General features: G+C 39.6%; 1 protein-coding gene across 2 annotated transcripts in view; it reads right to left on the bottom strand.

The window, feature by feature from the left end:
• Positions 1-3,121: 3,121 nt before the first annotated feature.
• The window catches only part of LOC122549153 (14-3-3 protein beta/alpha-1), a 29,267-nt gene continuing 19,017 nt past the window's right edge, over positions 3,122-13,371 (bottom strand). For both annotated transcript variants that reach the window (XM_043688498.2, XM_043688499.2), the window contains exons 3-6: positions 13,136-13,259; positions 5,653-5,816; positions 5,480-5,575; positions 3,122-4,631 (exon numbers count right to left, since the gene is read on the bottom strand). In XM_043688498.2, the coding sequence (XP_043544433.1) occupies positions 4,575-4,631; positions 5,480-5,575; positions 5,653-5,816; positions 13,136-13,259 (441 nt within the window). In that variant the 3' untranslated portion in view covers positions 3,122-4,574. The remainder of the gene's footprint in view (positions 4,632-5,479; positions 5,576-5,652; positions 5,817-13,135; positions 13,260-13,371) is intronic.

Raw genomic sequence — 13,371 nt, 5'->3', positions numbered from 1 at the left:
ACCTCATCCTTAGGAGTCTGCCAGCTGCAGATTCATCTTTCAACAACAGTATTGGTTTAGACCACCACAGTCCTCATGGAGATGAAGTCCCACTTTTGCATTGAGAATACCAGCCTTCATGTGGCACTATGGGACAGACTCCAAACAGATCTCGCAACTCAAGACATCCATGAGGCGCTGTGGGCCAACAGCAGGCAGAATTGTTCTCCAGCACACAATCTGCAACCTCAAGGCCCTGCACATCCTCTAGTCAACGGTTACTATCAAGCTAGGGGATCAATTGTTGTTCAGAGTGCAGGAGGACATGCCAGCAGCAGCACTAGGCATATCTATTAAAAAAAGGGTGCCAATGTGGTGAAGGCACCAAGCAGGACATTTGCTTGCCATGAGCAGCAAGTGATAGAGCTTGGTAATTAGATTCCAGCTCAAATCCTGCCACATTCAGTTGTGAATGGTGATGGATAATTTAAGAAAACATTGGAGGCAACTCCTCAAATATCCCCCATCCTCAAACACAAATGGAAAGTTGGCTATGCCACCAATGCTTCATCTGGAGGCTCACTGATGTTACCTAGTATGGTGACAAAATGTCTGAAAACAAACCTTCCAGCTCAGTGAGCAAGCCTACATCCAGAGCCCCCATCCTCAATGATGGAAGAGCCCAGCACAGTGCAAAAGATAAGGCTGAAGATTTTGCAGCAATTGTGAGCCAGAAGAGATAAGTGAACCATCTGTCTTAGGCTCCTCCAATGGTCTCCAGCATTACAGATAGCAATCTTCAGCCAATTCAATTTGTTCCAGTGTGAGTTGGTAACAAATGGATACTGCAACAGCTATAGACCCTGACATTCCAGCAATAATACTGAAGACTTGTGCTCCTGAAGTTTCCACTGCACTAGCCAAGCTTTTCTTCTAGTGCAGTTGCACCATTTATCTGACACTAGAAAATTGCCCAGGTATGTCCTGTATACAAAATGCAGGTCAAAGACAACCGAGCCAATTACCACCCCAGGTAGCTCCATCAGTAGTGATGGAATGTGTTATCCACAGTGCTATCAAGCAGCACCTGCTCAGCAGTAACCTGCTTAGTGACACGGTTTTGCTAGGGATTGACCTCTCTATACTTTGGCTCAAACCTGTACAAAAAGAACAGAATTCCAGAGGTAAGATGGGTGACAGCCCTTGACCTAAAGGCCACATTTCATGTGTGGGGCAACAAGGAATCCTATTAAGACTAGAATTAATGGGTATCAGCAGCAAACTCACCACTGGTTGGAATCATGCCAGACAAAGGAAGATGGTTGCGATTGTTGGAGGACATCTCTGCAGGAGTTCCTGAGTATTGTCCTAAGCCCAACCAATGTCAATGTCATTCCATCCATAAAGTTATGTTCATTGATTGTACAATTTTCAGGACAATTGCAACTTAAGATACTGATGCTCAGTTTCCTAACCAGATTAGACCCTGCTCTCACATGGACTTAAAATCACTGGACAGTAATCAAGAGCACCTGCTAGTTCTTCCTTCCCCCAGCTTGGGGCAACATTTGAAGTGGCAGTTGTGCAACATTCAATAAACATTTCAAAATCTCAATTCTGATATTTTCCTGTCTAGATGATCCAGCAACATTGATTTAGAAAGACTGTAGTTAATCCAAATACACAGCCCAAAACAAACTGAAGTAAATTGTATTTGCCAAAATTATAATCAATCTTTGCATTACAAACCCATTCCAGACTAGCAAAGTCCAGCAAACGTGCAACATTGAGAGTCAATTCAAAATAGTATTCAAATCTGAATAGAAACACATTTGTAACTAGGCTTAATCTCAACCATGAAATGTCTGAACACGGTCTTAAAATTAAAAGACAAATCTGCTTTAAATTATACTTAGGCCAGGCCCAAGTAATAAAAGATGCAATTTTCAACTTAACGTGGAGTACCTTCAAATGTTAACAAATTAGCATACATTTTAAAAGATGGACTTAGACGGCCTATTGAATACAAAGAATTGCCTTTTAAAACAGTAAAAACCAAATGTACTTTCATTTCAAGACTTTTGCCCCCTTCACAAATATGCTGTTGAAAAGACAAATTGAGCAGAGTTTTGGGCCCAATATTTCAGAAAGATGTACTGACCCTGGGACATGTTCAGAGGAGATACACAAGAATGGTCTCAGGAACAAAAAGCTTAACATGAGGAATGTTTGAGAACTTGATTTATACTTGAGAGTTTAGAAGTATGAGGGGGAATTAATTGAAACATACAGAATACTGAACAGCCTGGACAGAGTAGATGTTGGGAAGGTATTTCCATTGGTAGGGAAGCCTAGGACCCAAGGGCACAGCATTAAAAGGGAAGATCTTTTAGAATGGAGGTAAGGAGAAACTTCAGCCAGAGTGGTAAATCTATGGAATTCATCACCACAGAAGGCTGTGAAGGCCAGGCCATTGAGTTGCAGGTCTCGATCATTATGCTCTGAAAGGTGCTACAAAAAAGTTCACTGTTGGGTCTTGATACAACCTCTGGAAAAATTGCATCCTCCTGTTCAGTTTTTGAATTTTAAGAAGTTATTTTACAAACAGGATACCATACTAAATGGAACTATATTTTGAAACTCCAAGTGACTTCATTAGAGGGAAAGCCTACACAATTTTTGTGTTAATGCCAACTTTTAGTAACAGGAATGACAAGATAGGAAGTCCAGCCCTAACAAAAGCAAAAAAGACAGAACATTAGCTTTTAGTCACTTTGCAAGTAGTAATATCTTTGGATGCCAAGATCAACCATTCAACATATTAAACAAGTGAGAAAGGAAAAGCTGGGATGGAAGGGAGGACAGAGACAATACAAAGACAAATCTGGAAACTCTTATTTCTGTTCTTCATACTATTCCAGATATTTAATTTTGTTTTTGGTACATTTATTCTTTACCCCAAAAGACAAGACAGTACAGATTTTGCTGTCAAAAATCAAAACTGTTGCTTCATATCACAGCTGTTAACAATTACACCTTTCTGTAGCTGGTTCCTTCTTCACTGCCTCCTTTCAACTTTGAATTTGTGTTCTCACATTTGGTCTTTGATCCCTTATGGTCCATACATTTATTCTGCCAGACATTTCTGCATGGGTTTTTATTAACTTTGATAATCAGTGGAAGGTTAAACAAAAAATCTAATATGCTAACATTTTCAAAAGGATACCGATGCATCATAACATAGTACATTGGAGTTGTCATCTTAAAATAGGTATCGTTTAACTAGGGAACTAGGAAAAAATATCACTATAAAGCTATGGTAAGATGTCCAAAATTAAAGCTTGGTCTCTTTAAATTCTGAAGTATTTGCAGATGATGCATAATCTTAAGTTTTACAATTGTGCACAGCAAAATTTTTCAGCAAATACTGAAAACACTGCCAATGTACTATTTACAGTTAAAATGGAGGTATATCATCCACTCAATTAGGTTTCAACAGTTTCAGGAATACGTCAAGACAGTCAGAAAACCAATCTAGATTGAAATTATGCTGAACAATTATTCCTTCATTTATGAGGCAGCAGTTTGAGCATTCTTCCAAAGCCTTCAACCTCATACATTCAGACTACATTTGTGAATTCTATTCCACTTGAGACACAAGTATCAGCATATAATTTAGTAAGTCAAATTGAAATTTTAAAAAATCATTCATAAAACATTTTATTCCACTTACATCAACTTTACACATTTTCTTGATAACAATTATGCTTGTGTTCTTATGAAAAGTCCAGAAGACATGAATGCAGCTAGCCATACAGCAATATATCTCATTACTTCCCTGTTAACTATTTCACAGCCACATGCGTGTTAGGCAATCAAGACCACAAAGCAAAAACTAAAAAAGGTAGTTACCAGAAAAACACATGGGAAGGTTTTTTTTACCTCTTAAACATACATTATCAAAGTTAAGCATTTAATTTTAACTGCATGTTTGCTTGTACATTTGTTCTTACGTTGACAATAATTTCTTTTAAATACAAATAAAATGTTCAGATGTCATTTGTGTAGCAAAATGAAGACATGAGAAATGGTGAATCTTGCAACTCATGGAATGTTAATCCTCCTCTGCCCTATCCCAAAAATCCTGAGACATGTAATAGATGGTGCAGGTTTGATCTACCGATTAGTAACTCCTTAGAAATTGCACAATTCAAACTGAATCTATGCCATTTCCCATTACATACACTAAGTTATGGGCATCCTTCTTTGCTAGTACAGGAAACATTTGACATTAGCTTTGTGGTAAACCACAGCTACAAAAAGAGTACTAACCAAATGTTTAAAACTGGTATAAAAAAAATTCCACACCCTGAATTTACATTGGCCACCTGGAACATACAGTACAAGAGTTCCCAATATGAATTGGCTCTTCTCCCCTATCAAACACAAACCACATGGGAAACACAGAGACCCAACAGAAGTGACAGAAGCTCTCCAAAAGACCTAAAATAGAAACTAGTGGGACAGCAGAGATTACAAATAGTCTTGATGGTGAAGATTCAGGAATGAGGCAGACAGAACTAGAAGGTGGAAGTTTAGTTCTCTCCTTCACCAGCGTCAGCCTCTTCCCCCTGGTTGTCTGATGTCCACAACTAGAAACAAAATCAAACTCAAATTAGTATACAGTGGTATCTTAAAATTAAAGGTAACTGGCTATTTTGAGACACTAAAGTATAGCATGTTCCTTCAGGTTTTATGAAGGATCAGCACTGAAATAATATGGAGGAAATGTAGTTTCAAAACTGAAGTGCTCATGGTGTAAATGTTCACACTGCAACAAAATCAGCATGGAAATACTCATCAGTACTAGCAGCAAATGCAAAGAGAAAAAGTTCAGTCAAAATTCAGACAAATCATATACAACAGTTTTTTTTGCTGCCAGGCATTTCCAGGAATGTTATTTCAGATTTCCAGTTTCAGCAGTACCGCGCTTTGGTTTAGACTGCAATATACATCCAAGGATTTGATTACAACCAATAGCATAAAAAGGCTGAGTTAGCAGACTGTAAGCAAAAGCAGCTTTGTCTCAATTTCCCCCAAAATGGAAAAGAAATTTGGATTTGTTCCAAAGTCAAACTTGAGAACTACATACACCTCGGATCAATACACTACAGGATGAATGAAAATTAGCAAAGTGACAAAATCTTAGCCTTTGCAGCACAAGCAATGCTCATGCAGCGAGTCAAGCTGACCCAAACCCTAAATGTCTGAAAATTATTTTTAGCTGGATAAAAGTTGCACAGGTGTTCCCCTCTGAGCAGGATTCTTTCAATAGGGAACAGAGCTCAAACTCAGTGCAATATCACTGCATTATTTGCTTATATTGCTTTTAGAGTTAAGCACTGACTAAAACCAATGAAATTAGTGCTCAGATTACCAAACCATCCACCAGCTGATATAATGTGTGTTAAGGGAAGTTTCTCTAGGATATTGTACTTACTGTCAAGTTATCTCGCAATAACTGCATTATTAATGTGCTGTCTTTGTAGGAATCTTCATTCAGTGTATCAAGCTCTGCAATTGCTTCATCAAATGCCTTTGGAAATTAGAAAAAGCAGTTAGATACAATATCATAGTAAAAACTCTGTCAGTGTGAATTTTGTTTTTACTTACAGACTTTGCAAGAGAGCAAGCTTGTTCTGGAGAGTTAAGAATTTCATAATAAAACACCGAGAAGTTAAGGGCCAATCCCAGGCGGATAGGGTGTGTTGGTTGCATCTCTTTTTTACTGATTTCAAATGCTTCTTGGTAGGCCTGTTGCGAATGTTCCACAGTGGCTAAAAAAAATTGACAACTCTAGCTCAATTCAAGACATGCATTGAGGCCTATAGATATTGATATCAGAATTGACTGAGTGAACCAAATATTTAGTCATTTCAATGTTTTTCTAATATACGTTCTGAAATGTAACATTTAAGCCACCAACTTTAAACAAGCTATTGAAAACCTCAAACAATTAAAGTGATGTTCAGATGCTTTACACAGTACATGCAAAATGCTCAAAAGGACAAACAGCAAAATATAAACCATAATGGCCCACTTCTGCATTTTAAGAGAGACATGCAAGTCCAGAAGCTATAGTACAAAATAAAAGCACGAAAGTGATTTGCACAACAGCCATGTATTAACCTTATGCATAATTGATGCTGATACCCAAGTGGAACAATTCCCACAGACAATTCCAGGCTGGATAGTTATTCTGCCACAACTTCCAATACTTGATATTGTACCAGTCATTCCATTTCCCTCAGTCATTCTATGCCTTAACTGAAATTGCCAATCATTCTCAAAATTAGATAATACTTAATCCAGTTTCTAGCGTGCATCGGTTAAGATCAAACTCTATTCAATGCTTAAGGAAAACTTCATCCAATCAAACTAGTGGATACAAACCCACAAGGCAAAAGGACAGCAAACTGCTGAATTATTCACTTCTTCCATATGCTTCAAATGTAAACTCAAGCAATTTGAATTCACTATTGCGCAGATAAGACTTCTATACTGTACTTCATTCTTTGACAGGAACAGACCACTAATATGTAGTGTAAGAAAAATTCTCAATTACTCCCAGTAACAGAATGACCAAAATAAAAATAAAAAGGAGTTTAAGTTTATGGGTGACCTCACCAGATTCACTGGAGTAAAGATCCAAATTTTAAGTGCTGTTGTCACTATTTCAAACGGTTAGAACATGAAAACTTATATAAATATCTGTGCCTTATTACTAAGTTACAACTATGATAACAGTAAATGGCACAAACTTACTGCAACATTACAGACTCAAATGGAGAGAATAGATTAAGGAGGCTTCACAACCATTGTTCACCCACCCAAACTCGTGGTCTTCATAGCCCAAAAAGGTCTGCACCAACTTTAAAGCTCAAGTTACAAAAAGGTTACTTTCAAGAAGCATCACTTGCATAACTAAAAAGAAAACATTCGATTAAGCATAGTTTCTCTACAGCATATCAATATTGGATTAGAGTGGTTTTATCCATTCAGTTTAGAAACCTTGAACACCTTTCCTCTAATATGGAAAGCATTTTTCTATCCAAGTTGCTAATTGATTATGTCATTGACTTCATTTGGTCAATGAAGTGTGACTGCTAAAATGGAATTAATTGGGAGCACCCAAACAATTTTATCCAACACTACCTCTGATAAGTATGCCATGGCCAAATATTCTAGCAATGCTCAGTTCCAACAGTTTATACAAGAGGAGATTTTCAGATTGAGTAAAGTGCACAAATACCATCACAACCCAGATATGCACCCAGCTGAATCCAGGAACCAAATGAAAGCTTGCATTCCCTAGTTACAAAGTTTTACCCAACAACAAAGGAATAGTTTTAAAAATGCATGACATCACTTAAAATCCATGTAATCCATATTTCATGCACAGGATCAGAAACGTTAATCCACAAAGGAAGTTTCCAGTCTCTTTTGCCTTTGATCCCAAAGGAAAAAAAATGGTATGAATAAAGCAGTTTGACGGAGGGAAAAAACAAGCAAAAGTTGTCATTTAATTAGTAAAGGATCAGGTAGCCATTTTTTCCCCCCAATGTTCACAACCATAGAATCAATAAGATTTGAAGAGAGGTCCCACCCACATTGCAACAAGCACATCTACAAGGATTGTGCTTGGGTACATAACCCTCAAGTGCATACCAATCCTATAATAAGAAACATTCCTCAAATTCGCATGTGGTTGTTCTGTTAAAGGCTAACTTACCTTTTCACAGCCACGCTGACATGATAAAATGGGTTGGGTCAATGCACAAGATCAATGCAAGGGATGGCAACCTACTGCTGTCATGACATCTTAAATGATCATTTAGTGGCAATAAAGTTATAACAATTCTTATGGTTGCTGTTACCATCTCATTCAAATGACTGATCCTCAAAAGCTTGCCATGTCCTTTCCATGATCAAACTCAGACCTAGCATGTCATGCAAAGACCCTCCCAGCAATATCCTGTTGAACTCCAAATTAAACACCACTTCCAATCTCAGCACTTCCATCATAATGACTACCTAATTCCACTTGTAGCCCAACTGTTACTGAAACCTTAATCTCTGCCCCCATGACCTCAATAGCAGATTAACACAATGCTTGTCTGGCTGATTGCTTGCCCTCCATAATATGCATCCTATTGTACAGCTTTTCATTCACCCACACAACTTCTGGGTTCTCAGACTTAGATGAAAAACCTCTGTATAAACTTTGCTCTTTAGGTGCTACTAACAATAGCTCCACCCTGGAAATACACCCGTAGTTCATGTCTTTTCCATGTCATCTCAAATCTTTACCAAAGCAATGCTTGCCACGCTTTTGATACTTAAATTGCACACCCTCTCAAACTCTGCTTTCCTTCTCTCAAGATACCATAAATGTGGTTAGCACTGCTGCCTCAAAGCACCAAGGTCCCAGGTTCGATTCCAGCCTCGGGCAACCATCTGTGTGGAGTTTGCACATTCTCCCAGTGTCTGCGTGGGTTTCCTCGGTGCTCCAGTTTCCACCCACAGTCCAAAGATGTACAAGTCAGGTGAACTGACCATGCTAAATTGTCCATTAGCTTCAGGTGGGTCTGGATGGCTTACTCCTCAGGAGGGTCGATGTGGACTGGTTGGGCTACAGGGAATCTACTTTTTTTTTTTAAATCCCATCTGATAGAACATGAATGACATTCCTAATTTATAGTCTCTCTGGCTGAGAGAGTCACATAGAAATAGGTCATGTGGTCCAAACATCATAACACATTAATCCTATTTACCTACTCTTGGTCCATACCCTATGCCCTAGTATTTTTAGGGCTCATTAAGAGGTTTCTCAAATGTGGCAAGTACTTGCCTCTATCACCCTCAGGCAGCACATTGCATATATCTACTACCCTCTGGACAGGGAGTGGTATGGGGAGGGCAGAGACTCCGATTTCTGCTAAGGGGAGCCCTCAGCGCAGGGGGTGGCATAGTAGTTAGCACTGCTGCCTCAGCACCAGGGACCCAGGTTCAATTCCCACCTCTGGCAGCTGTGCGTGGAGTTTGCACATTTTCCATGTCTGCGTGGATTTCCTCTCAAGGTGCAGGTCAGGTGAATTGGACATGCTAAATTGCCAAGTCAGGGGTAAATATAGGTTGGGGAATGGGTCTGGATGGGTAACTCCGAAGGTCAGTGTGCTCTTTTTGGGCACAATAGGCCTATTTCCATACCGTCGGGAATGTAATCAAACCACTTGTTCCTCATCAAACTCATGCCCTCTGATCTGAGACCCCCTTATGTGGGGGGGGAAAAAAAAATTCACTGTCTCTACCTCATTTTTGTATATCCCAATCTGAACCCCTTTCAGCCACCTCTGCTGTCCTGTTACTTGCATCTGCAATACACAGATATTTTTACATATTGGAAGAAACTGCCTAAATAGTTATAGCTCTTCAAGAGCAGTAATTAAAAATTCAGTTTAGCAATCCAAAAAGTGGATCAAAGTTTAACCTTAATACATATTCAGGTTCTTTTGAAATGCTGACAGAATTATGGACTCAAGGACATTCAAGTGAAATACTATAATACTAGTCACTTGCACAAGGTTATCAGCAATAGTTTGGCCTGTAGCTGCAACAGACTCTGGTTACCAAGAAAGCCTAAAGAAAATTCATCAGGTATCTAGAGGGGTCCATGGCTCAGGTTCTATAGCCTTAAGGATAAACAATTTCCTATATTTAGTCTGTTAAGTGACAATCTTACCAACTAGGGAAACAAATCAGACTCCCAATGTTCCTACACAATGGCAGACCACCCAGAAAATAATCACCTTCAAGTAAATCTAAAAAAAGGTAGCATTTATATAATTTTAAGACTTTTTTTCAAGCAACTACCCGGGAAGCACTGTAAACCAGAAGTGCACAAATTAGCTCTAACAATACACTTTATGCACTATGCCAGACAATGTCGAAGTAACCCATGTAAGTCACCCACCATCTTGACAGATGTTAGTCATCTTTCTGCATAGGATCAAAATTCTGCAAAGCTAATTAGTTGCAAGAAAGTCATCAAGGTTAAATACTGTTGGGATAAACAAGGGCTAGAAGAAAGTGCATTAGAATCATGCACTTAAAAGGTTTACAAAATGGGGTTCTAACACAAATTGACTTGCTGGTAGATCTGAAAAAGTCATTTGTTAGCTTAGTGGAAATTGCTCTGAAGCAAGATTTTAAAATTCTCCCCCACTCAAAAAGGAGTTCAATTTTTCCATCCACAAGAACTGGAAGAAAAACTCCATATCAGAACAGAACAGGCCCTTCAGCCCTCAATGTTGTGCCAGCCTTTTATCCTCCTCCAAGAGGAGACTAACCTACATACCCTTTCATTGTACTATCTTCTACGTGCCCAACAAAGAGTCACTTAACTGTCCCTAATATATCTGACTACCAAAGCTAGTAGTGCATTCCACACACCCACCCTCTAAGAAGCATCTGACATCTCCCCCCAATTACCTCAAAGTTATGCCCCCTCATAATAGACATTTCCAACATGGGGGGGGGGGGGGGAAAGAAAAAGTCTCTTGTTATCCACTATGCCTTTCAGCATCTTGTACATCTACCAACTCACCTCTCATCCTTCTTCCCTCCAGTTCAGTATGCTGGGAATATTCTGCTGCAACCAACAGCTATCCACACAATCCACAACTCCTCCAACCTTTGTCATTAGCAAACTGACAAATCCACCCTACCACTTCCTTGTCTAAGTCATTTATAAAGAAACCCACAAAAAGCAGAGGTTCCAGAACTGATCCTTTTGGAACACCACTGGACACAGAGCTCCAGGCTGAATACTTTCCATCTATCACCTTGTCTATGGGCCAGCCGATTGTATCCAGACAGATGGGTTTCCTAGTATCCCAGACCTCAGTTTCTGAAATGAGCCTATGAGGAACCTTATTAAACCTTGCTAAAATCCAAGTACACCACATTCATTGCTCTACTTTCAACATGTTTTGTCACATCCTCAGAATTCAAAAAGGGTTTCAGGTATGACCTGTCCCTGTCAAAGCCTGGATTAGAGTAGTGCTGGAAAAAGCACAGGTCAGGCAGCATCCGAGGAGCAGGAAAATCTACACTTAGGGCAAAAGCCCTTCATTAGGAAGGTCAATTTACTTGGCCCTTGGATGCTGCCTGACCTACTGTGCTTTTCCAGCAGGAATCTTGACTAGTGTTTCCAGCATCTGCAGCACCCACCTCCACTTCAAAGCCTTGCTGACTGACTACCAAACTATGCTTTTCCAAGTAGTCGTAACTCCTCAGAATCCTCTCCAATACTTTGCCCACCACTGATGCAAGACTGACTGCTCTAATTCCCAGGATTATCCCTATTCCCTTTCTTGAAGAAACGTTTTCCTCCCTCCAATCATCTAGCACTACTCCAGCCAACAGTGAGGACGCAAAGATCATTACCAAAGGCTCAACAATCTTTCCTCACTTCCTGTGAAAACCTAGGGCATCTCACCTGTCCCTAAAAATCACTCAACACCATTAACAATGCAATCTTGACCCTCTCCCAAAAAAAAAACCATAACTGTTCATGAGCTCAACCCTTGCAATCTACCTCAACAGAAAATGCAAATGCTACTTCCTGAAGCTGGGCCATTCTAAAATCAGCCTTTTTTCTTCCAGTGATCTTCATACCCCCTGAACTCCAATCCACAAACTGATTTTTAATCTTTGTTAAAGCTCAGCAGCAGAAGTTAAATCTTGTAGAGGGGAGTTGGGGCAAATGAACAAAGAATAAAAAGGAAAGAAAATGGCACGAAGTGATATCAGGTTAAAATATGCATAAGTGGGTGTTAAAGGGCAGCACGGTGGCTCAGTGGTTAGCACTGCTGCCTCACAGCACCAGGGTTCCAGGTTAGATTTCAGCCTCAGACTGTCTATATGGAGTTTGCACATTTTCCCCATGTCTGTGTGGGTTTGCTCCAGTTTCCTCCTACAGACCAAAGATGTGCAGGCCAGGTGAATTGGCCATGCTAAATTGCCCATAATGCTAGGTGCATTAGTCAGGGGGAAATGGGTTTGGGTGGGTTACTCTTCAGAGAGTCAGTGTGGACTGGTTTCCACACTGTACAGAATCTAAAGTTTAGCTGTGCTGCTGCTGCAATTAAGCAGCTTCCCAAAAAGCCTTAGCATTTGGGTTGACATGTGAAGACTAGTTACCAGGTGTTGTAGAGGTATTAACAGAGGAACCTCAATTATCCAATGATCATGGTCCCGAAAGAAACATTACAAACAGATAGTGTATTTTGTTTATGATTAAAAATTAATGCGGCTGACTGAAATGCTGCCAAGAACAGTCCTGGACATTGATGGGAGCCCAGGCACTGCCTCCAAATGACTGACTGCCCACCGTCTCGGCACCCCGCACTTTCCCTAGAGTTCTACTCAGGGGTCTACCCTAAACCCCCCTTCTCCAGATAATCTCTCCAACATTGTTGTGACAGGGGAAAGATAGAATTTGCCAAAACGTTGCAGTAAAAAGTAATGTGCAACCATGTGCGCTATTTTTAAACTTCAGAAAACTTGAGCCCAAGAGGAGAGGCATTGAATCAATTACCCAAATAAAATACTGCCCATCCAACTTGTTCGGATGATCGAGATCCCTCTGTACCTGAAAAACCAGTCTCAGTATGCAGTGCCTTCTAGTGGGGAACAGGGTTGTCAAGAATCGGGTAGCACTACCTTCCCACTATACTAATGCAGTACAGGCAGCTACACCAAGAAACCAGCATAAAACACCACATTCCATCAGTAGGAAATCACATGTCCCATCCCAGGGAAAAACCAGGGGCCCACAAGTAGGAACATTTGTCACCCGTTTCCTTAAGCAAAATTAAAACACCGACGTCACTCGACTGAAATTTTAATGTGCATTTTATATTTTAACATTGGTAATGATCAAGTTTTCAATTTAGACAAATTAAAATTAAAGTTAGTTCTTAAATTGAAACTGTAAATAGTTTCTTCATGCAAATTTAAAGAGAAAGTTTAGAGTTGATGGCATCAAGTACTAGATCTATACTCAACTAAGTAATTTCAGGTTTTGACATACCTTTCTTGTCATCCCCAGAAGCCACTTCAGCTAAGTAACGGTAGTAATCTCCCTTCATTTTCAAGTAGAAAACTTTACTCTCTGGAGAAGAAGCATTGGTAATCAAGTATTTATCAAGAAGAGCCTGTTAATTTGAAGTACAGGACAAAATTAAAATGCAGCACTCTAAGAGCAATATTTTACACAAGTTTCTACATTAAGAATCCAAAATAAAGCAGCTTTGCAAGATCAATCTT

The sequence above is a fragment of the Chiloscyllium plagiosum genome, unplaced genomic scaffold, assembly GCF_037043375.1.
Source record: "Chiloscyllium plagiosum isolate Xiang-an unplaced genomic scaffold, Cpla_swu_hap1 HiC_scaffold_4, whole genome shotgun sequence".
Classification (NCBI taxonomy): domain Eukaryota; kingdom Metazoa; phylum Chordata; class Chondrichthyes; order Orectolobiformes; family Hemiscylliidae; genus Chiloscyllium; species Chiloscyllium plagiosum.
Note: the sequence above shows the minus strand (reverse complement) of the source record. Positions and strands in the feature narration are given on the sequence as shown.